The following is a 26,339-nucleotide window of genomic DNA, read 5'->3' as shown; positions in this document are numbered from 1 at the left end:
TTTAGGCATTGGACATGGATGAAGCCCCATAGTGGGTGGAGGCAGGGTGGCTGGATGGCCAAGTGGTGGGGGGTGGGGTGGCGCTTGCCAAATTGAGTTGACCCGTTTGAGTGGCTCTGTGTGTTTGAATGTGTGGTGCATAGTTTTCGAGTCTCAGCCGCTTGGCCTGCATATTGAATAGGTGGGCCTCCTCGTGCGCTTTTGGGGTCAGGCGTGTGCGTGATTAAAAATTCAATACCGAAACGAATGTGGAATTGAACGGTAAATTAAATGAGGTAACGGGGAGGGGGTTGGGTATTGCGCCCAAGCGGAAGGCAACACGAAACTTAAGCAGATTCGATTGAAGGATGGGACTTAAGGAAGGAGGATTGGATAGTGCTGGTTACAAAGATTCAAGAACCCTTTGGAGACTCATAGTAATGGTGTAAAGTAGGTTTAGTAAAAGGGACTTTGAAACCTCATTTGATTTGAAACATAGCCATTTTTCAATCTTAACCACATCCGTACGTTCAAGAACCCCTAAAAACAATCTTCATGCATACCCGTTAGAAATTTCCCACCAATTCCAATACATACGTATGTATTCCCCAGACTAGGCTCCATCTTGAGCAGCAGCAGGACGAGCACAGGCCGATCAGATCCGACCTCCGACTTCCGACTTCCGAGTTCCGGCCAGAGGCACTCCCCCTACCATCTTCTTATCGCATGGCCCACCTTGGCACTGTCGGATTGGAGAGGGGTGACGAGATACAGAGAGGAGAGGAATGTTTGCATAAATTCATAAAATTATTGCCATAATCAACATTATGCATTTGGAACAAACAAAAAACCAGAGACCGCAAAAGAGTTTTCTCCACCTCCACCTTCACCCGACTCCGACACCGACTCTGACTGTTGTGAGGGTTGTGTTAGGGGCGGAAAGGAAAGGGAAATGCAGGTCCCGTAATTATGCTCGCTTGATTTGCCAGCAACATTTTCTTTTTAATTATTTATATTTGGGGATTTTTAGGCAGTCAGGCAAGGCAATTCAAAGGCTTTCCAACTTTTCCTTACGAGCGCCGCCGCCGCCGCCGCCGCTCTCCGCCCTGCAGTATGTGTGTGTGTGTGTGTGTGTGTGTTAGGGATGTTATTTGCATACATCAGACTGGCTGACTGACTAAATGACTGACTGACTGGCAATATCTTTTTATGCTTTGGAAGCCGGCAACCCACCCATCGCATCGCATCCCCATAGGCATCAGGCATCAGGCATCAGAGGCATTGGTCGCTCTTCGGGCTCTTCGTTTTTTGGGCATGTGTTTTATTAGGCATGTTAATTAAAAGACATGAAATGAAAATAATTAAAAATATGTATAAAAATACACATACTCGCATCTGCGAACGCATACACTTACGAGCATGTGTATCTCTATACGAGAAGTATCTATGTGCACACAAGATATGGAAGCAAAACTGGTTTTATTGCTCTTTGGGCCAGATTGTTGTTCGATGGCTCCGCACCCTGAGCGACAGAACGGAAGGTATATGAGGCTGAATGGCAAGGTGGCGGAAAGTTACTCGAAGCATGTATGCTACAATAATGGAAAATGAGAAAATAAATAAATAGAAACCCCTAGAAAAGATATCAACATAAAAGTAAGATGTATACAAGTGAAACACTTGCAGAGAAGATTCGTTTGATCTAATTTGTTTTCTAACCCAGTTGTTCAATGGATACCTGAACATATGCGGTTATTCCAAAGAAAGAGTTCTTGAAGCAATCAACATGTGGCCTTCTCCAATATGTCATCAATATTATTGACAAATAACAATGAAACAAGAAGAAAAACTGTGTCTTTTTCAATTTAAATGACTGCGGACCGCGTATAAAAGTAAAGCCGCGGCCCTTGCCTCATACAGAAAAACCTCTCATACCTCCGGAGAACTCCCATACGCATATGTGGCCATGTGCAAATCACCTGAAAGGGGGAATGAGTCAAATTAAAAGAAATATTATCAAAACACAAAAAAAAAAAAACACTTAATTTAATTTTGGGGTTGATAATAGAGAGAGTGAGAGAGGAGGAGTAATAGGAGTAGGAGATGAGCCATCCATTTTCCAGGCAACACTTTTCGTCTGTCTGATCGCCTTATTAACTCATTGCCGTGGTGTCAATTTACACAACAACAGAAACAAAGGCTGAAATATGGCAACATTACTTAGCTGCCACACCCCCACAGGCGCTGAGGTCTCATTCCCACATCAACCTCCTTAAAGCAATTCCCTTTGTCTCAAATTTCGGCCGGGGGCCAGACCCGCGAGTAGGTGATGGAAAAATGCCCGACTCCGGCAGGCAGGCACGGGCACTCCAGGACCCCCACCCAGTCCAAGGAACCCAATTGGTGGCTACATCTTAAGTGTTGCTAATAACGCCTACAACTAAAAACAGCTGCGGGGTGGCAGAAATTGGGGTGGAGTGGAGTGGGTGCTGCTGCCATGCTGCCATCGTTGAGCGACACTTTTAAGAAATTGCAAAGTTTTCGTAACAAAAGCAGACGCCCGCCCGCCTTGAAGCGAATCAGGCGAACGCTGGGACCGTGGACCGGGTACCGGGTAGCGGGGAGACTTGAACAATACTTTGATGCGATTTTGCGGATATTAGGTGTTAATTTTTCAAAGAGCCAACGACATCGTACTCCAGCCCCCAACACCCACAGCCACAGTTAACCCCCACTCACGCTGAGAGAAGAGTGGGGGGCGGAGCAGAGTCGGGTGTGCCATTTGGTGGCCTGTTGCCATTGCCATGGCACTCTGCCTTTTGTAATTTTAACTGCTTTTGGTTAACACTTTTACGCATTGCCAACTGCTACTTCCCCTTCCCCTCCGCCTCCCCCTCCGCCACTCAGCCCCTAGCTCTTCCCCTGGTGTCAACCATCGATATCACATGGCAACCTCCTGCCACCTTTCCGCACTGCCACGATTCAGCGGCTGCCCCTTTTGTCTTTTGCCAGCAAGTCATCGATGGGAAAACTTTTTGGCAACTTTTTCTTGGTTCACTTTTTTGTGTATTTTAATTGCCCCCCAAGGGGTAGACGGCGGAGCAATGGAAGGGGCAGTGGCAGCGAGCTTGTGGGGCAACAAGCCCCTGAGTTACTGTTCTGTCAACAAAGGAATGGGTTCGGTGGTTCGGTGGTGGTGCTGCCATTTATTGAGCATTTTAGCCCTTCATCGATGCTTTCAGCTGAAATTATTTTGATCATTTTAATTATTACGAGTATAACCGCCAAGTACAGAAAACATCGACAGCAGCAGCAGCCACAGAACAAAGCTCCACACAATGGGACTGAAGAGAAGCTGAGGGGCGATGATGGAGTGGGTGGAGTGCTGGATTCGGAGTGGGAGGAGCCATTTGCAAGTGCCGCTAACACAAATGTTAACGGTTATGCCTCCCACCAAAAAGGGTCGCCCACGAGTGGCCCCCACAACGCCCTTTGTTGTGGGTCCTCCTCTGCGGTGGCGGTGGCCTTGGCGGCGGATCATTTAGAGGGTTGCGCCGTCTTTCGCTAAGTCCCCAATGAGTCGCGTTACGCTACAAGCGCATGGATACCGTAGAGAAGATTTGGGTCTATGATCTAAACAGGAATGTGGGCTCTTTTTATTGGTAGCTCCATATTTAATCGAAAATTATAAAAGAGATTGAAAGTTCCTGACATCCTAAAAGATCTCACGACGCACGGCTCATCTTTTCCTCATAGCGTGTTTCGAAAGTCTCTGTACTAAAAAGATGAGAATGGTATGCAATGACCGCCAAGTTGACCAGCACCCCCAAAATCAATATGTATTTGCCACCAAGCTGCATGAAATAGTCTGCGTATGGTTCAGGTGGATTAAACAAGTCTGGCTTTCTATCTACCAAAATGCGACGAGACTCACCTTACTATTTCATAATTTACACGAAGGTTTTTTTAATTTTGGATGTCTGTTGATTGTCTGGCATGTGCAGTCTCCGACAGTATAGCTTTGAATGTAGAATTTAAATGTTTCTTAACCGATTTAATGAATTGCATCTCAAGCGCCCTCTCGGCCTTGGAGCGCTTTTTGAGGGTCACCAATCCAGTTCGTCCATAAATGGGGTACGATGGTCTATTCCTATTACGTTTTTGGGCATGGAACCAGCTATCCCTTTTCTTAGCCCAGTCGCCGACATAGTCACGTGGCGTCGAGCTGCACGTGGAATATTCGGTGCACTGCGACTGCGGGCCTATAGCAGGTCTGAAAATAGACAACAGTCGATTAGTATCAAGGTGAGGCGCCAATCGATTCTCGCACTTACTCTGTTGGGGTTGAAGGATTCATTGCTTCCTTTGAAAATTGATTTTCTAACTTATTGAACTGAACAGTAATGTTAAGGGCTCCTTTGTATTTTTCTACAATAATATCAGCAAAATAAGGAAAGTTTTCCTTGTAGGCCGAGTTCTAACTGTCAGTATCACATATTCTTTGGCAGCTCTCACATCTACACACATTCAACAAACTCTAATAATTATTTTACTGGATCTGCAGCGTAAATTTTCGGTTGATGAACCATCTTTCTGTACTCCTGATAGTCGAATTATTTGTCCTCAAGCATCTGAAGTATCGCAGCCATGTGCTTGTTATTCTACATAATCGTCATTCTTCTCATCCTTCTTATCGCCACTATGATAGCGGTGCATTGGAATTCATAGCCGAGATGAAGAACGATGTGGTTCTGAAATAAATTCGAATACATTATTATATCCTTATCTATCTTTCTCTCTGCTCGGGGTATTAGATGATGCCTAACTCTGCTTCTCTTTTGGTACAAGTTTTCGGTGTTTTATTACGAGAAACATTTGCATATAAGACTGCTCTCGCTGGCTCGCTCTTGCTCTGGCTCTCTATAATTAACTGAATATTTATTACTGCGGTAGATAAAATGTTATGCGGCTATTATTTTGGTTTTATGGCCAACCAAGAAGCCAACAAGCAACCTGGTCTAGGTGGGCTTAACCCCAGCCAAGTCGAGCCGGAGCCGGAGCCCGAGCCTGAGCCCGACCCCGAGCCCGGGACTGACAACGAGACTCACTCGGAGTCAGAGACGGAGACGGAGCTAGAGCTGGAACATGAACATGAACATGGCAGACCAACAACATGAAGGCACCATGAATATGCAATCCGAGCCAAAATGCATTCCCCGCCAGACGCGGCCGAAAAAACGGCAGCGGCTAGCGAGGACACAAACCATTGGAACAAGCACCACCAATTACCGCCCACGAAGTCATCGCTGGGGGATTGAATTTCAGTCGGAGCTGGGCATGGGTCTCGGTATGTGGGTAGGGGTGGGGCTGCGCGAAACAATCGCTAATTGTTTTAGGACCCCGCCAGATGGAAGGCAGTAAGGTGTGAAATTCCAGCAGAGGTTTCTCCAGCTTCAACTTCATCATCAGTTTTAATTCAGGCTACGGCTACGGGGCCTTTACGGTTACGTTTTCGACATCGTTGCCTGCTCAAAAATTCTTCCGGCAGTTGATAAGGCTGGTAATTTGTGTGGCATGAGCGAAAGTTACGCATCCGCAGTATTTTCTTACATTTTCCTGAGGATTATTACTCATACGCCATGTGGCAGCGGCCTTTTCAGCGTAGCTATAAACGTTTCATGAAATGCCCCGAAGGGAGCGATGGCTGCTCTGGTCATTTCACATTTTTTTAATTGACCCAAATGTCATATGCCGGAATCATTCAGCAATTGGATAATAACAATAATGATTTAATATACTCAGATTTGCTGATTGTTTTTCCACGTTATAATTGCCTCAACAGTTTCAGTTCAACAATTGCCACACACGCAACAGCTTCCCCAATTTCACACCAAAGTTAAAAATAGTAGTCCCATTATTTTGGGCCCAGAGCGAGGCTGCTGATGGGTGATGGCAATTAGACACGCTCCGCTGGTCGATCGGTGTCGCTATAAAAGCCTCTGTCCGCCGCCAGTCAGGCCATCAGTGGATCCACGGCAAGAACGGACAATCAAACAGAAAGATGCATTTCAACTGTCATTACCTTATCAGCCTGCTGCTGATGCTGCTGTGCGGTTCGTTAGTGGTGAGTGCTCGCAAGCCACCCCTCCACTCGCCTAACGCTAACTCTTCCTTTTCATATTTTTATTTTCTTTAAGAGTGCTTATCCCCAGGGTGGTCCCTGCGGACCGCCACCCAGTGGCACGCCGCCATCTGGACCCCCGCCATCGGGACGCCCGCCAGGTGGACCGGGCGGACGCTGTGGACCCCCGCCCTCGACAACCGCTTCATCGGGATGAGGAGCGTTCTGACCTTACGCCCAGTCCCAGTCCAAACCCGGCACGACACGTTCCATGCGAAACTTCCTATTGCTAAGTGTATCCTTTTTGTGTATTTTGTATTTTTTTGCTCAATCTAGAATATATGTTTATGTGTAATCCTGCAGAAAAGATGAGGCTTCACTTGCACTTTGAATCCAGGTTGAATCCAGGGTGGATCCAGGCTGGATCCAGGGTGTTGTACATATGTTGTGGTTGGAGCTTAAAATAGGACCACATACCACCCTTCAGCTAAAGAACTTTCCTTTGAGGTTAGATGACTGCAGATGAAGTGCGGATTGGAATTAAATTAAGCTATTAATTGGGTCAGAAGGATGTCCGAGGGACAAAAGGCGACTCTGCAGTAGAAATGTGTGAACTGCACTTGATGTTATGTAAAGGTTTTGCTACCACTGGGGCTGTTCTATTCTTATTTGAGGTGAAACCACAGCCCCAGAGTCGCCTGCCAGTGCATTCAGCCGACCCCCTTGTACGGTTCAAAAAACTATATAAACTTATTAATTTATTGCCATCGTTGCTTAAAAATAATTGATCAATTATGCAACAACAAACGGCCAGCGAATCGAGCAGAAGAAGCTGAGGGCTGTTGAAACAAATGAATTAGAATTTCAGTGAACTTTTTAAGGAATTCAGAAGATACATACACATATCCAAGAGAGCGACGATGCTAAGTCGAAAATCGCCACCACCGCCAATGGCAGAGTGCACCAGAAAGGCGCCGACTTACCAAGGCACATTCGGAGAGTACCAGAAAGCCGTACCAAAAAACTGTTAGCTGGTGCAGGTAAACGAGCAAATTGAGGTAGATTTCGTTGTTTGTCCAAACGGGGATGTCTGACAAAACCATCGGCCAGAGGTACCAACAAAATAGCAGGTTGGCGAGGCAGAATGCCAAGACCTTTGATAGCTTCTGGAATGCAATTGATATTTTTGAAATTTGTATATTTTTCAGTATATGAATCGAATCGAACGAATAATGTGAGAAACCCGACTGACAGATGAACGGATGACGGAATGATTGCTGATCATGGTACCGCGTCTCCCCGTCGTAATGAGAGACTATTGTTCATCGAAAGACTCCCTTGAAATTCATCTCCTTACACTCCTCACAGCTCATCTAGCTTACATATTTGTTTAGCTCTTCCTGTAAATTATCATAGTGGAATCCACCTCTCCTCGGAGCCACCTAAAGCACCCACTAGTAGATATTAAAAAAGATAAAGTTTTATTAGTTCTGCGGTGCCCATGGAGCTGTGGGGCGGCGTCGGGAAATATTCAAAAGGCGAATATAATAAAAGCAATAAAAGAAAATATGCAACAGACGCAAACAGATACACAGATACGCTCTCACACAGAGGAATGAAGATGCAGATGAAGTTGAAATGTAAATTTCGTCCGAATGGAAAGTTCCGTTCCAATGATTGCAAACGGAAATAGGCCCTTGCCATCGCCATCGCCATCGCTATCGCCACCGTCCTTCGTCATTCGTGCCTTTGCTCACTCTGGGGAATGAATGGCAAATGAAACGCAAGTAAATACGATAAATAAATGTTTAAATAAATAAGTAAATAAATATGTGGAGAAGAGTCGCTACCAGCCACTAGCCACCAGGCACCAAAAACCACACCAAACCGAAGTGGGACAGGACGGACGTGGCAGAGCAGAGGACAAAAAGTCCAAATGTAATAATTAAATTGCATTTTGCGTCTGCGGCCAAACAAAATGGCGGCGAATGGCGAATGGTCCGTGTTCGAGTGTAAGCCTGTGTGGCCTGTGCACCTATGGAGGCGACAGCAGCATACCCTGCAAAGCTCAAGTGGCACTCAAGTGCCCACTTAAGCGTGCAGGACTATTCAATCTCAGATGTCAGAATCGAAACGAACGGAGCTATACGTTTATCTTTCAGTCAGTTTCTGATATAGTTGTATATATGCATTGTAATATCCTGAAGATAATGATTAATGACTGACTACAATATTTACTCGATGAGAAACAGCAATGTCATTTCGGTCCATAACTGGATGTACCCGTTCAGAGCCATCGATAGAGTGGTGCATAAATATGTATATGCCTGCGCCGCAGCCATTGGTTCATAGGTATTTTCCACCTCTACCTGCATTCCATTTATTTTTTCACAGCTCTGGCCTGTCTTCTCTAGATTCACTTCACTTCTGCTCCTCTCCCCGCAATGGATTTCTCCCCTGAACTCTTCCGCGAGTGTATATCTTTCTGCTGATTGTGCGCATCAATTGCGGATCTCGCTTTGTCGTTGTCGCTGCATGGAGGGGGTCAAAGGCTTGCATTTATTTATCATTCAATTAAATATTTAAAATACCAAAAAATGCTTTCACCGCCAGCCAACTTATTTAAATTTCAGCCCCAATCCGCGGACCACACGACGACCCACGCACACACACCTTTAATATTGAAATTGAAATCATAAATAAATGAGAAAATTCGCGCTGCTTGCGGAACCTGGCTCTCTGGGGCGGATGGTTTATTTTCTGTATGGGACTGTGTGTGTTTGTGTGCGATTCGCATTCGTTGTAAATTTTATTGTTATATATATGGTTTTGTATTTATACACATTTATTTTTTCGCATTGGTGTACGGGCGGGCGGCATACGCTGCCGCTGTGTTTGTAAAATTAATTGACATTTTATTTGTTAATTAATTGTTATAGCCATGTTGTTGTTTGGTTCGCAGCAAAACAGTGAAACAGCGAACCAGCGAACCAACCATCCAGGCCAGTGTCAGTCCCAGTCCCAGTCCCAGTCCCAGCCAATGGTCCGGTAGTCCCTGCCAAAATGGCTAAATGACCAAATGGCCAAATGGCTTTTCATTATTGTTATTACAAATGCCGCGGTCATTATTATTTGCTCGTTAAGCTCACCTCAGCCTCCGTGCAGCACCACGCACCCCACACCCCACACCCCGATGCGACCGAAATGCAATGCATTTGTAAATTAGTTTTGTAGTTTTAATTGCAAAAATTGTTAATTTTCTAATAATTTATTTATTTATGCTTGCAGTGAACGGATCAGTGGGTAAATTCGGAATGGAATACTATATGCTGGAAGGAGTACAGTGGGTGCAATTGAATCATTTTTCCTGTGGTACCACCACCCTCAACCTTCCTTCATTTGTCGTCGATACGGAACTTGGAGTTCGGTTCCAATACCTACCATCTTCTAGGCATCTTGCGTGGTAGAATTAACACACTAGAACACAGAGGAAATGTTGTACCAAAACACAAGGGGTTGTGTCCCAGTTTTGGGTTCTTATAAATGGAAAATCAAATTATATTTCTATGAGGCTAATAAATATTCTATATATCTGCTCCATGCTTAAATTGAACATATCATGTGCTTTTTATATATTTTTGTGGCACAAGAAAATACTTGATTTGGAAAATGTAGGGCTCTCTGAAAGAGAGGAAATATCTCCCTACAATCAATGTTTGCAGCATACTTTTAGGAGCCATAGCTGAAATCTCGGAATATGCCCATGTTTTTTTTTTTCTCACCCTAGACCCCCCTCGGATCAGAGCCCGTCCCCAAAGAAGCTGAAGAATGAAAACTTCTGACCGAAAAAAAGGAAAGTCCAACTGAAATATTGTAGACAACATCCGGAGGCCAAGGTCCCATCAATTTTTACAACTTTAAATACCAGCAGGAAGTATCTTAAGAAACCCCCACCCATCCCCATCCCACCCCCTAGAGCAACATTTCGAATGCGTTCGGCAATAAGAAAAAAGTCATAACAAAATTTTACGACAACTTTGGCGGCGTTCTCATTTTGGGGCTCGGTAGTTGCACGGGAAAATGGGGCGGAGGCGGAGGTGGAGGTGAAGTGGAGGACCAGTGGTTCGACGGAGTGGTTCTGTGGATTGATGCAAAATGCAAAACAAAGGGAAATTTTCCAAACACCATAGCGAGAAGGAGAGATATCCAACAGACCAAACCAAACGAGACCAGACCAGACCTAAAGGAAAAGCAGCAGCAGCAGCAGTATTCTAATGGCTGCCATCCCGCTGTTTGGTTGGTTCGTGAAGAGCGGGGCCAACTGCGGGGCATATAATAATCATCTATATTCATGGATTAGGATTCAATTTTTATGCCACACGCGAAAGACAGTGCGGAACAGAGAACCGAGCGGACCCACACACACAAAAAAGGTGAAATCCACAATGATAGTGGGTGGTGTGAGGACGGCAGAGTGGGTGGCAATGGGAGGCAGCTATACGTACAAAAATGAGGGTTAAATTGAAAATAAAGCGTTACCCAAAGATGCCACACAGATACAACCATAGCAGAGTGAAAGAGAATGAGGGAGCAAGAGAGAGAAAGAGAGAGAGAGAGCGCGAGCGCGAAAAAAAACAAAATTATTCAAAAATTTATGCAAGAAAATATTACCAAAGAGCTAATAATTTTCTCCATCCATTGGGCCGTTTGTTCGTTCGTTCGTTCCAAAGGTGGCAAAAGCGCCGCGTGGGGGCCATCGCCACCAGTCAGGGGGGTGGGTGGATGTTTAAATGGGTGGATTGGAGGGGTGGTGGTGTTCTTCCCAGAGTTTTGTATTAATGAATAATATCGCGGCTAAGGCACAGGCACAGGCAGACTCAGGAGCAGGAGCAGAGTTTTTGTGGCACGCCACAGGGGTTAATAAGTAATCTGCATTTTTTGACATTTATTTATGTCTTCAAATATGTGCGAGGAGGAGGAGGAGGAGGAGGCGGACGGGCGGGGCGAGTGGAAGGGAAGGGAAGGAGGATTCTAATCCTGCCCCCATTTTCACTTTCTCCTTCTCCCAACTCGTGCTTTAACTCTCCGTCTCCATATCTCTCTACATCTTGCGCTGAGTGGCAGAGAGCAAGTCGCATTTTCCAGGGAAATCCAACAGCTGTTCAAAGTGTCATTAGACGAAAAATATGCCAGAGACAAAGTCTTTAGTCCTTTGTGTCCTTTTTTGCCTCTCTATCGCTTTCTGTCTGTATCTGTATCTGTCCTTCATTTAATGGCAAAGTGCAACAGGCATTTGGGAACAAAATCATTTCCAGAAATCAGTTCCTCTGTTGTCTCTGTTTTCTTACGTCTTTCTACTGTATTCTCTTACTATTAAATCTCGATCGCTTCCGAATGGAAAATTTCATTTAGTTTCAATGTAGAACGCAGCGGACTACGAGAGCATAAGTGTATCTGGGGGGAGTGGGTGGTCTACGTGTCTACCACAAATCTATATTTACGATTATGGAAGTTTATGGATACCACTGTGGCTACGTTTTAGTGTCATTCAGCGCTGGGCTGTAAACGGCACCGCCTTGACGACCCACCGGCATTGCTGCGGGGTGTGGGCTGGGGTCCTAATGACAAATGCCTATGAAATGGTCACACACGCAAGGACCTCCCCCGCTTCTGTTGATGGTGGGGCTCCGTTGAAAGTGAAATTGTCATAAAAAGTGAAGGGCAACTGGGGAACGTCATCGGGGGGACCGGGCCCGAGGTGCGGGGGCACCACCAGCTCACATGTCAAGGTAATTTGGGCGCACTTTTTGCACTCGTCCCCGTTTTATGGGCGAATTCAAATAGTTCTTCCCCCAGCCACTGCCCACGCCCCACGCCCTGCCCACACACGCACACATATGTAATTACTTAGTTTATTATATTGCAAGTATATCCAAGTGGACCAACAGACCGAGAGTCCGCCCCACCGACTCACGCGCCACCGCCCTTCCCTTTTTATAGTTTGGCAAATCGTAAAAACTTTTACAACATTTACATGCAATGCCAAGGGGGCGGGGGTGGGGGTTTGGGTGTGGGTGTGGGAAACTCTGGGGGAGTGTGGTGGTAGGGCAGAGTTGCCTCTGGACCAGGGTTGTCGCCGCAAAAGTTTGCACTACACTTGTTCGCTCTCTATTTGTCTTTTGGCGAACCCCCTAGATGGCCTCCGCCATCGCCTCCGTCTACACCATCACCACCGCACTGACGATGCTTTTTCAATTACTCAGGCAAGGGTCCTGGGACAGGACTCCTGCTCCTGCTCCACTCCACTCCGCACCCCTCCTCCTGGTGACCAATTGAGTCGCCACTTAAGTCGCCTGACCAAAAAATCATTAACTATTTTAATTTCAGTTTGCAAATTCCATGCAATTTAAATGCGAACAGAGCCAGTGGCAGGGGCGTAGTCAGTGCCCGCCTTTCCACTGTGTATGTGTGTGTGTGCACTTTGGCCAAAATGCTAAGCAAATACAATTAAAGCGTCTCAGAAAAAAGCCAATAATTAAAAATGCACAAAACCAAAAGTGAACACCGACCCAACCCAAAAACGAAGAAGAATCCAGCAGTAGTTGAGAAGGGAATAAGAAAGGAACACGAAGGAGTAGGAGAATCTGAACCAATAGAAGAATACATATGTATGTATCTGGTGAAGAATAAAGGAAGACGAAGCAGCAGCAAAAGTGAAAGATGGAGATGAATCTGTAGGCAGTAAAGTAGAATGGAACCAGAAAAGAAAAAAGATAACCCAGGAAAAGGACATGTAGAAGGAAATAAGCCGGAGCATGAAAATCCGAACAGAAAGAAGGAGATACCTCACTCGTAGATGGAATATGTAGATGTTAATGTTAAGGAAGAAAGCCAAGCGTAAGTCAATCAAAAGGATGGCTGAGACCAAAGTAAACTCATTCGTTGGCTTAGCTCAAAGTTCGAAAACTCTATTAAAAGTCCGAAAAGTCGAAAGGGGTTAGCTGTAAGCTGGTGCTGGAAAGGGTAGGCATTCCTCAGAGAGCAATCGCAGCATTACAAGAATATAAGATTACAGATTGAGGAATTTTCGAGTCTCTTAACTGGAAATTTTATCAGAACTGAATGGCTATTCAGATCCAAGCTGAGAATTAAACAGGCAGAGCATCAGATATCAGAGGCAAGTCGTCACAGGTAACGCTTAGTGCTCACCATTCACTTCTCTCCACAAGTCGGGGTCACCACTTCCATCGTTGAAAAGTTCTTTCGCCGTTCTCTACATTTCTCTCGTCTGGGAGGTAACATTTTGATACATCTAAATCCCTTTCCCCACTTTTCCGGGGATCTCCACTCCAGTCGGCTAATCTAATCGAACGCTTCCATCAATGGAGGGCTAGTTAAGACAATCATGCAACCCGCGGAAAACGAAGCGGGCACGGACACGGACATGGCATATTTTCCACACAGTTACTCGCGTTAATTTCCAAGGGATCAGCAGTGTTCAGGGGTTCCGATGCCGACTGGCAAACAACAACAAGAAAATAGACAAAGAGGCGGAAAAAAGGGTCACCGTTACCGCCGACGTCGCCGTCCGCTTCCGTTTGTGTCTCACGCGTTTTTATTTACTCGACGCGTTTTTCTCATTATTTTGGTCAGGTGGCTTGAGGTTTTTCAATCCCTTTTCTTTTTTATTTTTATGCCGCATACTTTCCGGAAAAAGCGGTGCGGTCGCGACGAGGCCCAGGGTCAAATGGGATGGGCGTAAGGGGCAACGCCTTCCAACCCAAAAGCCAACATAACCCAGACCCCAACCCCCGCGTCCCGACCCCCTCCCAACGACAGGGCAATGGTAATAATTTAAAATTAAAATTTTCTTTTCAGTTCTTTTCTTCCTCGTTCTGCACTCTGTTCTCTCGGTGCTCTCCGTCCTCTTCTGTCGTGTCCATGTCCGTGTCCGTGTCCTTTCCCGCCGCTTAATCGGATAATGCGAATTTTTGTAATCGAAGTTTGTCGAGTCCTTGTAGCCCCGTTGTCCTGTTGTCCCGGCTCGCTGTGGTGTACATGACTTGAGTCAATATATGCAGTATTTTATGAAAAGTTAACCCTTTTTTTCCAGCCCAGTCCCCAACTCCCACTCCGACTCCTTTCCCAGGTTGATTTGCATGCGACCAAGTCGAGTCCTCATCCGCAGCCGGAGCCGAAGCCACGGCGCGACTTTTGTTTTAATGTCAGCTCGGGCGGGCGACGTCGCTGCTCAATTGTCTAACATTATCTGATTTAGCGTTTAATGCCTAACCCTTGCTTTGCCTGCCACTGCCGCCGCCTGCCGCTCGCCTGGATACCGCCTCGGCTACAGGATGCGCCCACAAGGACGACACACGCGCTCTGCCATTAAGCAGGCAAGGGCAGAAAAAAAACCAAGCGAGAGGGTAAGACTTTGTTGGTGGCCTCGAAGCTTTAGATACCCTTTAGATTTCCCCCCCCCCCCCCCCCCGTAAATAATCAATCGCAAACTAGTCCCCAATCCCAAATATCGAATGTACATATGTATCCGTACGATCTAAACGGTTCCTGCTTAAATATATCTGTACATAGTTACAGGCAGATATTTGTATACCCAAGGACTTGCTTTGCTGCTACGGTATAGGCTCGTCAATGCCTTATTTTCAGCATGGCAAACCTCTGGTAGTGTCATCATACCCTGTCCAAGAGGAGGGTACAAGCAGAACAGAAAGCAGAGGTGGAGGCAGGCGCAAGGATAACGAATTAAAAAATTAAAAATCGAAAGGCAACGACGACAAGGACAACAACGAGACGACAACAGAAAAGGTGGAAAAAAACCCCCACATACACACACACACACACACACACATAGAGAACACACACTCTATCGTCGAGAAAGGGGTGGAAGATGATTAGGTGAGGGGGCTGCCTGATGTGCCGCCGCTGATTAGGCAACGCTCCGGGGCCCAGGCAGGAGGCAGCGCGGCATAATTAAAACTCGCAGCGCCGTGTAATAAATGCCGAGGCAGGCACGGCCAATAAATAGCAACAACAAGAACAAGAGCCAGAGCCGGAGCCAGAACTGGGAAACGGAAACGGCATCGGAGCAACCCTTTGACAGCAGCCACAACCTTCTCAGAGCCAGCAGCAGAGGCAGAACCAACCCCTGACAGTCCGAAGGAAATAAAAGAAACAATCGAATTTTAATCAATTCGCACACCATCCTCGCCTTGGAGTTCAGTTCCCATTTCATTTGCATTTGCATTTGGGCTTTGTCTCTAGGCAACCAAGCGTTGGCCCACAGAATCCACAGACCCAGACCCAGACCCACACCTAGATCCAAACTCCAAAGAGAACTTGGGCCAATCCCAATCCCAGCCAAAAAAGAGCCAACAGCTAACACAATGTACTAAGGGTATAATCCTGATCTCTCAACCCTGCCTGATCCACGAGCAGGTTGAATGCTTCACGCCCTTGCAGGAGCCCTCCCAAGGGGAGTGCCTAGTGGGAGTTTGGGGGCTTCGCAAAGGGTGCTCGTTGGATGGCCTTTGAATGGGAATTGGTGCCAGAGTGTTTCGATGGAATCGATGAGCTCCCCAGTTCTTTGAGAGCATCTCAAGTGATTCTTTCAATGGAGATTGGTGCAGAAGTGGTTCAATGAGTTCGATTGATGATTCTCTTATGGTACTCTCCGAATCAGAAAAGAAGGGCGCACAATATTTACTGTGGACTCTCCCTGGGAGCTGTTGAAGTCGTGCCACATTGCATTGTGTTTGGGGCCATTTGCTTTGGCAATTTCTATTCATTGCAGGCCATCAGCTCCCCGGCTGCTCGGCTCTGTCTACACATTGCACTTGACTTCTTTTTTTTATTTTTACTATCATTTCCACTGCCTTCTTCAGCCACATTTCTATGCGGACTTTCAGGGTCCGGCCCTGAACAGAGCCATCATCTGCCGGGGCCCTGCTCCTGCGCATCGCCCCTCTGCCTGTTATTGCGGCTCATCATCTTTCGGCTGCCGAGTGGAGGCTGACATAGCTATTCCCTCATTCTATACCATTCTTCTGGCCATCCTCCAGCTCCAGCTCATCCTCCAGTATAGTCCACAGTCCAATCCCCATTCTTGTAGCTTCCATTGCTCGTTTCTCTAGCTGGATGCTGATGCTGCTGCTGCTGCTGTTATTTATAATTTTCGTTTATTTGCATTCGCATCCAATTTGTTTGTTCGTTCCCGGACTGCTGTTCTGTTCTGGCTGCTCTACCTGGTCTGTCGTTTTTTATTCCGCTCTCATGTAGAAGGGAGTCGCCTTCTCCTTCTCCTTCTCCGTCTCCTTCGCCTAGCCCCACATTCCACATACATTTCTACTACTTTCGACTTGTATTTTTCCGTTGTTGTTGTTCTCTGTGTGTCCGTCCGTGTCTGCCTTCAACCATTTTACGCCATTATCAACGTCATCGTCGTTCTCGTTCTCGTTCTCATCTGAATCCGAATCCTCCATCCTCCATTCTCGTTCCCATTTGCGTTGGCATCTTCTGTTTTGGGTCCGTGGATCGTCCATGGAGCCTGGCATTGTTGGGGCTTGGTGCCCAGGCGCTCACCTTTCCCAGTTGTTGTCCCATTGTTGTCGCAGAGTCCTCCTTCTGGGCCCCCATTTCTATATCCCACCCATCTCTACCGTCCCTTTCCGGAGGCCATCTCCGCCGCCTGTCCAGCTGTCAGGGCATATTATTGGTGTGCGGAAAATGTTCGCGTAATTGGAATGTTGACATTCGTATTTGTGAAAAGGGAGGAGCTCCAGCTCTCATCCATCCAATCCAAACATCTGGGTGACATGACTCCTATCAAAGTGCATCAAATAGCCGCGTTCTGACGCCCAGCAACATGATGCCTCTGGCTCTGGCTCTGGCTGTGGCCTCCGTCTTTGGTTCGGACCACGGCTTGGACTCTGTTTCTGACTGTTCGGCTTGAAACAGTCCTAAAAATTTGCGGCGTTCGGCATTCGGCGTTCGGCGTTACCTAAGTAAGGCATCAACCTCCTTTCCACGCTCCCAAGCATCAGTCAGCAGCACATCAAACCCCGACCAGAGGAATACTCCTTGTTGACTTGCACCCTGGTCGTGACATTGCTAAAGCTTCGACAACTTGTCAAATTACCCAAAGCCAGCCGCCGGGCAGGAGACCGAGGCCCCCACTCCAGTGGTCGTTTGTCAATATTTAAAATTGAAAAATGCGCCCCGACCCCGTCCGTCCATCCGTCAGGTATTTCATATCATTTCAATATCATTGATGTAAAAATGCTGTTCGCTCTGTTAATGTGCGCAACGCGGGGCAAAGACAAAACGCAAGTCAATGAAAATGAGACGGGCTTGGGTCTGGGGTCTGGGGTCTGGGGTTGGATTGGTTTTGGTTTGGCTGAGATCAGGGGAAAAGACAGCTACAGCAACAACGACAACGACAGCGACAACGTTGACGACAATCGGAAGACACCCTTAGACACACGGCAGAGTCACCGGGGGTTACCATTACCGACATCCATCCATCCATCCAGCCATCCGTCCATTCACTCGCTGCTTCCTCCCATTCATTCATTCATTCATTCGCTTATTCATTCAGTCTGTCTATCTGTCGTATGTATATTTCATATGCCCGCATGGATTGGCTTGGGGGAGTGGCAGGCGTCTTAGCATTTCCCAATGTACTCGAAAACGATTTATTAAAAAATATCTTTGGCACGGCGGCGAGGCAAAACAACAAGCAAGCTTATTAAAAATTTATTACCAAGCTTAAAAAATGTTACCCCAGTCGTCGACTCAATGGATATATATGTATACATATACGAATATATGTATATACATATATTATACGTTTCCCCAGTACCCGCGGGGCATTTCGCTGAGAAGTTGGAATCAGGTGGCGGTGGAGTGCGGGTGCAGCCCGTGGAGTGCTTACCTTCGACGACAACAACGGGACAGAAAAGAGCCCTGGGCGAAGATATTGAAAGGTATTTTGGCTGATTTGTTTGAGTTGGAAATTTAATTTACAACTGTAAATGGTTTTAAGCGTTGCGCTCACGGAGCGAGGAAGTACAGCCCCCGCGGGTTCTACGAGTGCAAATGGTGGAAGTCAGGGGCGAAAACCTAGATGGGATCTCTCTCTGCAAACCCCAAGCCCACAGCTAATTGAAACTTAATTCAAAGGAGAGTAAACTTTAGGTTTTATCAGCACGAAATAAAGGCGAAAGAATCTCGTAAAGAAGCAGTTGATTGAGCCCAAGTTTGGATCATATTAAATTTAAGGGATCCCATAGAAAATTGATCTTTTAATCAACGTCTAAAGGAGACTGGACCGCAGCTAGAAGAATTCCTCTTCCCTTCCCAATTTCTGGTTCCGCAGGAAAGGCGGAGGAGGAGGCATTAAAGGATGCACCTTAATCACTGAGATATCTGGTCGTGGAATATTCTCATTTTGGCTCCTTTAGACTTGCATCTAATACATAGAGGAAAAAGCATCTCAAGCGAAATCATTTCGAAACGAGCATACAAATGTAGGTTCAGATCTATATATACGAAGTCAATATTAGTTTTAACTTCGAATGTTATTCAAAATATTATATCAACACAAAACAGGGCTATCCCCAAAAGGAATACCCCCTATCAAAGTAGGATTCATTCGGGCTAAGAGCATTAAATACCCCTCACTGTGGACCTCTTTCAGAGCCTTCAGACCTTGGTCTTCGTACTCGTAGAATCGACCCGTGGCCCGTATCAGTGGCAGTGGCAGAACAGCCACAGATGGGGTAGAGGAGGCAGGCCATTAAGTGACATATCAGCTGGGTGGCAGGACCTTCCACAAAGACCTTTTTTGGGCATTGGTCATCATCATCATTAGTAATGAGCGAAACCCGAAATCCAGCCACCACCAAATCCCACCCAAAACAAACAGAGAGAAACGGCCTCTGTCTTTCATTTCTCTGACTCTGATTCCGAGTCTCTGTCTCAAGCTCAAGTCCAATGACAAATGATCAAATGTCACACATGGAATTTAAAGTAGCTGCAGCTGTGCAAGGCATGGAGGGGTGGAGTGGAATGGGATGCGAATGCGAATGGGATGCCCTGGGATGTCGATGGGTTGGGTTCTATTTTGGGGTGGAGATGGAGGCAGGTATACGCTTATTAGCCAAGAGATGGCGACCAAGGGTTGACGGACGGATGCGGATGGGCTACTATTTGATAACTAAAACTCATCCAGCGACGTTGTCATCATTTTTATGATTTGGCCAAAATGATGATATGAAGGCCCATGAAGGCTTAAGTGTGGCACAAAGATACGGCTGCCAGAGAGAGAGAGAGAGAGAGTGAGGGGCAGGGGCAGACACACATGTGGCATGCCGTAAGCCCACCCAGGCAAGCGGAAGCATTTTTCAATATTTGACAACAGGCTGCAGTACCATTGCCACAACCCAGACACCCACCCCCACCCCCACCCCTATCCCCACCACAGGTTCCCGCTCCACTGGCCGTGTGTGTGTGCCACTGTGTATTTGTGTGTGAAAAATGGCGACTTTGACAGCTTGACACTTGAGCCTGGCAACCCTGGCGGAACCCTGGCAGCCCGGCGGTACCGCACAACCTCACACATGCATCCCAAACATCGGGAATATTTTAATCTAAGCATTGTCTCTTCTTAAAGGTAGCAGCTCTATGGCAGCCTCTCATTTGGCACAGTTCGGGGCACCACTTCTCGTTCCCCTCCCCCGGGTGATTGGACCCGCTGACGTGGCTGATATTTTGACAGCCAAACGTCACTTCTGACAGCTGGTCCATTTGTCAAGGCAGGGCCCAAGGAGCTCAGAGTTCTGCCACAGGATTTAATTAGTCGAGGGGTTGGGTATGGACATGGACTGGGACTGGGACCCAATAAAGAGTTTAGTGGGTGAGGATTCGTTTCTTGGATTCTCCCTCCTGCTATCGTCAGCTTCCTCGAAATGTCATCTCATTTGTTGTTTCTGCCACCGTGTTGCTGCACCTTCCACGAGTATCAACTCATTAATTTCTATTTCTGTTTGTCTTGGGCACAAGAGTGCAACGCGCTCGGGTCTCCTCTAGACCCCCATCTCACTCCCTCTCGTGTTGGCAGTAAGACCCACTTGGCGATCTCTTGTTCCTCCGACCTCCTGCCTGCTCCTCCTGCCCGCTTGGGCGCTACTACACATATCTGAAATTATACTTTGTCCTTTCTATAACAATAATTATTATTTTGCTTCAAGCATCAGCTTCAGCGCAAGGACCAAAGGAGAAAGGAGCAAAAAGGGTGTGGGCCGAAGCAGGAAGACTGGGACGATGTGGGTCCAAACAATCAGAATGTCTATGGTGGAGACGCTTACTGGGGACAGAACCAGCAAACACTTAAAAATGCTAAATAAAACATATTCCACTTACACACACACACACACACGCAGGGGAGGAGCCATATGGGGAGGTTCGTGCAACACACACAAGGTTTGAGGGGTTGCTTCGAAGGAAGGTGGGGGTTTTTTAGGGGCCGGCCGGCGCTCACAGGTGCCGCTTGTTAAGAAATATCTGGGGCTAGGGCCAAAGCAGGGCCAAAGGGGGCTGGGGGTTGGGTTATTTGCAATTCATAAACAGCAGACACAGATACACATACAGACACAGGCACAGACGTCACATACGCACACACAAGAGTGAAAAAAAAATAATTTGCAAAAGTAGCGTCGTGTGACAATTGCCGAGTCCCGTGCCTCAGCCTCACCCAATGACTGTGCCCCAGCCTATGCCCCAGCCTGTGCCACAGCCTGCGCCTCAGCGTGCGCCTCGGATTGAGCTTGTGTGGGCCTAAGGGTCCACTGTGAGGATTGGGAGGCACCTCTGCTCGGCGGGGACCAACTACAGTTGTTGCTGTTGTTGCTATTTGAATTTTGAGGACATTGTGATGAGGCTTTAGTTTGCAAATCTCTTGCACACACACACATATAAATAGAGAGAGAGAGAGAGAGAGAGAGAGAAATGCAAGGGACCACCACAGCACCACCCATCAGCAAACATACGTCAACGAGCAGAGACTGATGCTGAAGTTGAGACCGAGATGGAGATGGAGCTAACGCTACTTCAATGCTTGCTATCACATAGCCATGGCTGGGCACAGGCCCCCCCCATCTACCAACCTTTGGCTGTATGTGTGTTTTCGTGTTCTGGAGCCTGCATTTGGCGTTGCATATTTTTGAGGGCATCGCCAGGTGGACTCCTCATCTGGAAGTGACAGACACTTACCGGAGGGGAGGACTTTCCTCCGATCTTTGTGGTTAAACGACAAAGATCTTAGACTCTTTCTAATTTCTATCCCATTGAGTTTCCCAATTGTTAACAGTCTTTTTGTTGCCACCCTATTTTCATCCACATCTTGTGGCCTTTTTTCCGTTTGAATTCGTTAGACTTTCCGTATTATTTTTTTGTAGAATAATAATTTTGTCGCCTGCCCTCGCGCGCCCTCTGAACGAATAGAGGGGGGATGTTGGAGGCTGCTGCTGGAGGTGTTAGGACCTAGGGATGGTGGTGTTTGGGGGATTCGTCTTGCATCATCAGCGCTGCTGTGCAGGTGTCACGCCCAGTCCGGGGCTGTCGAGTGCGCTTATGGCTGTCATGACGCCCATAACATTGTCATCAACATTAGTTTGCCTCTCTGTTTTTCTCTCTCTCTCTGCATCTGTGTATTGGTGTGTGTCTTTGTATAACTGTATGAGCGTGCTATTGCGTAAGTGTGTGTGTGTGTGTGCTGGGGTGGCCACTAGGTGGCACTGCCTATGCCTTCCTCGCTGTTTGTTTGTGCTCTGTTCTGACATCGTCACAAAAATTGGTGCAAAATGCTTCACTCACTGTTGTTGCAGTATCCAGTGTATGTGCGTATCTATGTGTGGGGCTGTTTATTGTGACTGCAAGTGAAGCGCAGTCTCTGGCATCCTTTTGGCCTCCTTGGATCCTTGGCTTCCTTGCGACTGTCTGTCCGTCTGTCTGTCTGCCTGCCTTCTTTGTGTCTTAGGCGGCCACTATTTATTGGTAGCACCCGAAAGTAGGCTACACACACACACACACACTGCTGCTCAGACATACACACACGCAGAGACATAATTAAGCGTTGACTATTTGTAATTTTTAATAAGACAGCCCCACCACTCGCTCTCCCCTTCGCCTGAGCCGCCAGCAGCAAGCAAACCCATGACAAAGCAGCGCCCATACACAATATAAAATAAGCATGAATAATTAGAATATGTTAAGTGTTTGGTGGGGCAGTGGCAGTGGACGGGATGGAGGGAGGTAGGAAAGTGCACCAGTGCACCGCATATTGTGTATTTATATACATAGCCACGCCCACACGCCCACACACCCACACACACACACTCGTAGCAGGAAAGCGGAGCTCGAGTGGGTGGCCCACCTGACTTTTTGTCATTCAAATGAAAACTGTACATACGTCGTCGTCGTCGTCGTTGTCGTTGTCGTCAGGATCTTTGTCGTCAGAGTCATCATCAACAGCTCAACACACACACACACACACATTTACGCACACATAGATAAAAATGCACAGATGCAGAGATACACAGATACAAATACACCTGCTCTGATTGCTTTGTTCAGCATTTTTTCTGCTCACAATTCTCGTTGTCTCGTGTTGCTGTTTCTCTGTTTCTGATTCTTTTTGCATTGCATACACTTAGGCGCGACTTTTTTCTCTCCTGCGCCGCGCCGTATGAGCGTGTGCGTGTAGCTGTTATGTGTGTGTGTGTGTGTGGGTGCTGCTGCATAGAAAAATTTACAATGCAATTGAGTATGCAAATATTGCCTACTTGTCATGTAGACAAATATACATTCAGCGCTCTGGCTCACCCTTTGTAACAACCTTCTCCTCGCACTCTCCCGCTCGCTATCTTAGTGCCCCATACATATGCAGTAGCTGTTATGCATATGCATATGTGTGTGTCTGTATGAGTGCCTGTGTGTGTGTATATGTTATTGTTAGAGCCGTTGCATTGTGATTGTTGCAATTTTCGAAATTAAAATAACAATATGGCTAAATCTTACAGCGCAACGCCTTTCTATGCGCTTCTCACTGAACGCAACTAAACTCAGAAAATGGGGGGAGAAGCAAAATGTGAGCCTGAGCCAATAACATGAAACATGATGGCTAGAAGAAGGAGTGCTAATTCGAAATTTAAAAGTACAACCCTACGGTTAGATCTTAGGAATATCCCTTTTATGGAAGGTATTTCTCCACATTCCGATTGCAATAGTTATCCAATTGCTACAATGTATATTTTTTGGATCAATACATACAAAGGTAGCAAATAATCTTTGAGACTTTAAATACGAAAGGTTTTTCTCCTTTGCACAACTGTACTGTACCCCGGAAAAGTGGATGAAGAAAGCAGAAGAGAGCTGAATGTATCTCCCTCTTGTTGGCATCTCGTCGGAACTGACATTTATGCCATTGCCATTTATTTATTACAAATTGTTTGATATTAAAAATGTATGCCCGGGCGAAACTTTGCTCCCAAGTAAATCATTGTTTTCGACTGAAGAATGGGGAATGGGTGTGGGGGTGTGGGGGTTTCGGGCGAACAATGACTATGCTCCTGTCTGAGGGTACATATGCATATAGAATGTCAAGAAATTAATGGCACTTGGCGAAATTTATGAGCATTCTGATATTTATGCGTCTTCTTCGTGAGGGGTCCGCTGAGACTGGCTCAATATTTCGTTCGAAAGACATCACAGGCGATGCCACCACCACCGCCCAAACTCCTCGCCACTGCCCCTGCCACTGCCCTAAGGTTTCATTAATGGCCTTGTTAGTGCTTTGCCTGATTCCAGTAATTTTTGGGAATTTTTTGTGGTGCCTGGTGGTCTGAGGGATGGATTGGATGGGTGCCTCTTCCGGTTTTGGTCACTGAAAGACTGAAAGACTAAAAAGGGTTTTTGTTTTTTCCTAAAAATAAATTCAATTTGCTAAATGTGTGAGTGAGTGTGTGTGCTGAGAGGTAATGCAATTTATTCGGACTCGTAATAAAAATTAATAACGAAAACGTGTCGGCCCAAACAGCGTTCGAGCCACTAATATGACTTGGCACAAACAAAATGGAAAAAAACTGAGCTGGAAATGGTGTAAGAGGAGGAAGGATGGAGGAGGGAGCGCCGCCGGACAGGAGGGGAGTGCTTTGTATCCAAGGTCCGGTTAGTGCTCTCGCATATTTTCTATCTAATAAAAATCAAACAAATTATGCCAACAAACTAGATTTTATTGCCCGCCATGCTCCCCGTCCTTTTGTGTCCCTGTCTCCTGGTGATTTGCTCAATAACCCTTGTAATATAAACAGAGGATTCCACACACAAGCACAAACACATGACGTGACTTTCACTTGGCAGCAGTCCATCAGGGTGCCTGCCCCAGCACCCAGCGCCCGCCCACAAGCCCAGGAAAAAAAGGACATGACTTGGAAATCACTTAATCTACTTGGCTAGCAAGAAAGCAAGCAAGACATACCCAGAGGGAGGGAGAGGCAGAGACCAAACAAAGAAGCCGAAAGGGAAAGCGACACTGAAACCGAAACCGAAACCGAAACAGAAACTGAAACCGAAAACCCTTTCGACTTAAGGGTCGAAAGAAAAAAACGGCAAAGGAAGTAAACGGCGGCACATACGGGCTCTGCCTTTTCCTTGGAAGTGAGTGCGTGTGGGTTGGATCTGGCCGAAGGACATCCGCACTGAATAAACAGACCATGACAACGGCATATTTCACATATATGCGAACAAGCCCAGGCGGGCATCCGAATTATTGCAAATCACTAAAACCAACAATCCACAGCCAAAAGGAGCAGTCGAACAAGCCGCGAACAGCAACAAAAGCAACGAAAAAAGGGGTTGGCGATGTAATTGAATTCAATCAAAATTGTTTGGTCCATCAAACAGACAATTACAAGCCATATATTCTGCCCAAGGAATTGGCAACAATACGCTTTGCAAAAACCAAAGCAAATACTGCCATTCCACTTCAACCCCCTCACACGCGACAGACCCAGACCACGCATTGAGTTGTCAGTCCGCACACAAACCCTACCCCCGAAATAGCATTGCCATTGCCGCCGAGGAACACACACGTAGACAAGCAATTTGTCAATCGCTCGATTTGATGAGCTTAACATCCTCATCCGCGTCCCCATCCACATCCGAATCTCAAAGGGGGAGACGATGAGGCGGCAATAAAAAACAGCCAAAAGAGTTGCCTGATGGAATTGGGCCAGGCAAAATCATTGGTCGGCGTCTTTGGGGAGGCACATGCCAAATGTGTATCACGCTTGGGCATCGGCTGAAACCCAATCGATCTACAGGGATCCATGCCGTAGTTTCCAGTGTTTTTGGTAACAAAAGATTCATAAATGCGCGTGTAAGTCTTCATTAATTGAGATTTAATAATCATCTGAACTTTTATTGAGATTGCACTTTTGCAGAACTTGCAGCATATCACTAAGGAATCAATATATTGTATATCCCCTTATTATTAGTCTGGTAAGCATTGCTTTTCAGAAGAGTGAAAGAGTGTTCTTTCAAAGAACACTTCTCCACTGATCCACAAACAGCAAAAACGTGTTGCACATCGTTCAACAAAGCATCGAATCTGTTTGATTCTGCTCTCCTTTTTAACAAACTCTCTGCCAAACCTGGGATTGCCTATGGCCCGAGGTTGGTTTTTTCAGCGCTTGACCTGCTGCCCTCCTCCTGGTAGACCGCATGGCCTATACGCCTATCCAGTATCCAGCTGTTGAAGCCTCCCCGTCGCCCTCATGGTCCATTTTTTCTGCAAAATCACTTGACCAATTTGTCAAGTGGCACTAAAGCGTGTGCGTCGCCTGCCTCCTCGTACTTTTGGGGGATGGCGCGTGCTACTTTGTTGTCGTCCTCCGTCCTCCGTCCTCATCCTCACCCACATTCTCGTTTTCATTCTCGTCCTCGTCGACGCCGTCTTGTTTGCGGTGGTCTTTTGAGAGTTTGGCATTATACTTGTTACAATTTGCATGCATTGTGGTGCCGTTCATCCAAACCCAAGCCCAAACCCAATCTGAAATCCAACCCCATCTCCTGATGGAAGGGAAAGAAAACCATTCATCCATACATCCATCCTGGGGCTATCTATCCAGGCGCCTTTTCAGGCCAGTGATAAAAAATCTACTTG

General features: G+C 46.6%; 1 protein-coding gene and 1 long non-coding RNA gene across 2 annotated transcripts; one reads left to right on the top strand and one right to left on the bottom strand.

Annotated features, from left to right (window-relative positions):
• Positions 1 to 3,615: 3,615 nt before the first annotated feature.
• Positions 3,616 to 4,423, bottom strand: LOC108152161. Its single transcript, XR_001774792.2, has 3 exons — positions 4,314 to 4,423; positions 3,914 to 4,252; positions 3,616 to 3,847 (listed from the first exon to the last, which is right to left on the bottom strand). It is a non-coding gene; the product is annotated as an uncharacterized LOC108152161 (long non-coding RNA).
• Positions 4,424 to 5,992: 1,569 nt separating this feature from the next.
• On the top strand, positions 5,993 to 6,467 carry LOC108152176 (small nuclear ribonucleoprotein-associated protein B). Its single transcript, XM_017281305.2, has 2 exons — positions 5,993 to 6,103; positions 6,177 to 6,467. Exons 1-2 carry the CDS (start codon positions 6,041 to 6,043, stop codon positions 6,315 to 6,317), a joined length of 204 nt encoding a protein of 67 aa, XP_017136794.1. The 5' UTR covers positions 5,993 to 6,040; the 3' UTR covers positions 6,318 to 6,467.
• The last annotated feature ends 19,872 nt before the right edge of the window (positions 6,468 to 26,339 follow it).

The sequence above is a fragment of the Drosophila miranda genome, chromosome XL, assembly GCF_003369915.1.
Source record: "Drosophila miranda strain MSH22 chromosome XL, D.miranda_PacBio2.1, whole genome shotgun sequence".
Lineage (NCBI taxonomy): Eukaryota > Metazoa > Arthropoda > Insecta > Diptera > Drosophilidae > Drosophila > Drosophila miranda.
The sequence above is the reverse complement of the archived record's forward strand: the minus strand, read 5'-3'. Positions and strand labels throughout refer to the sequence as shown.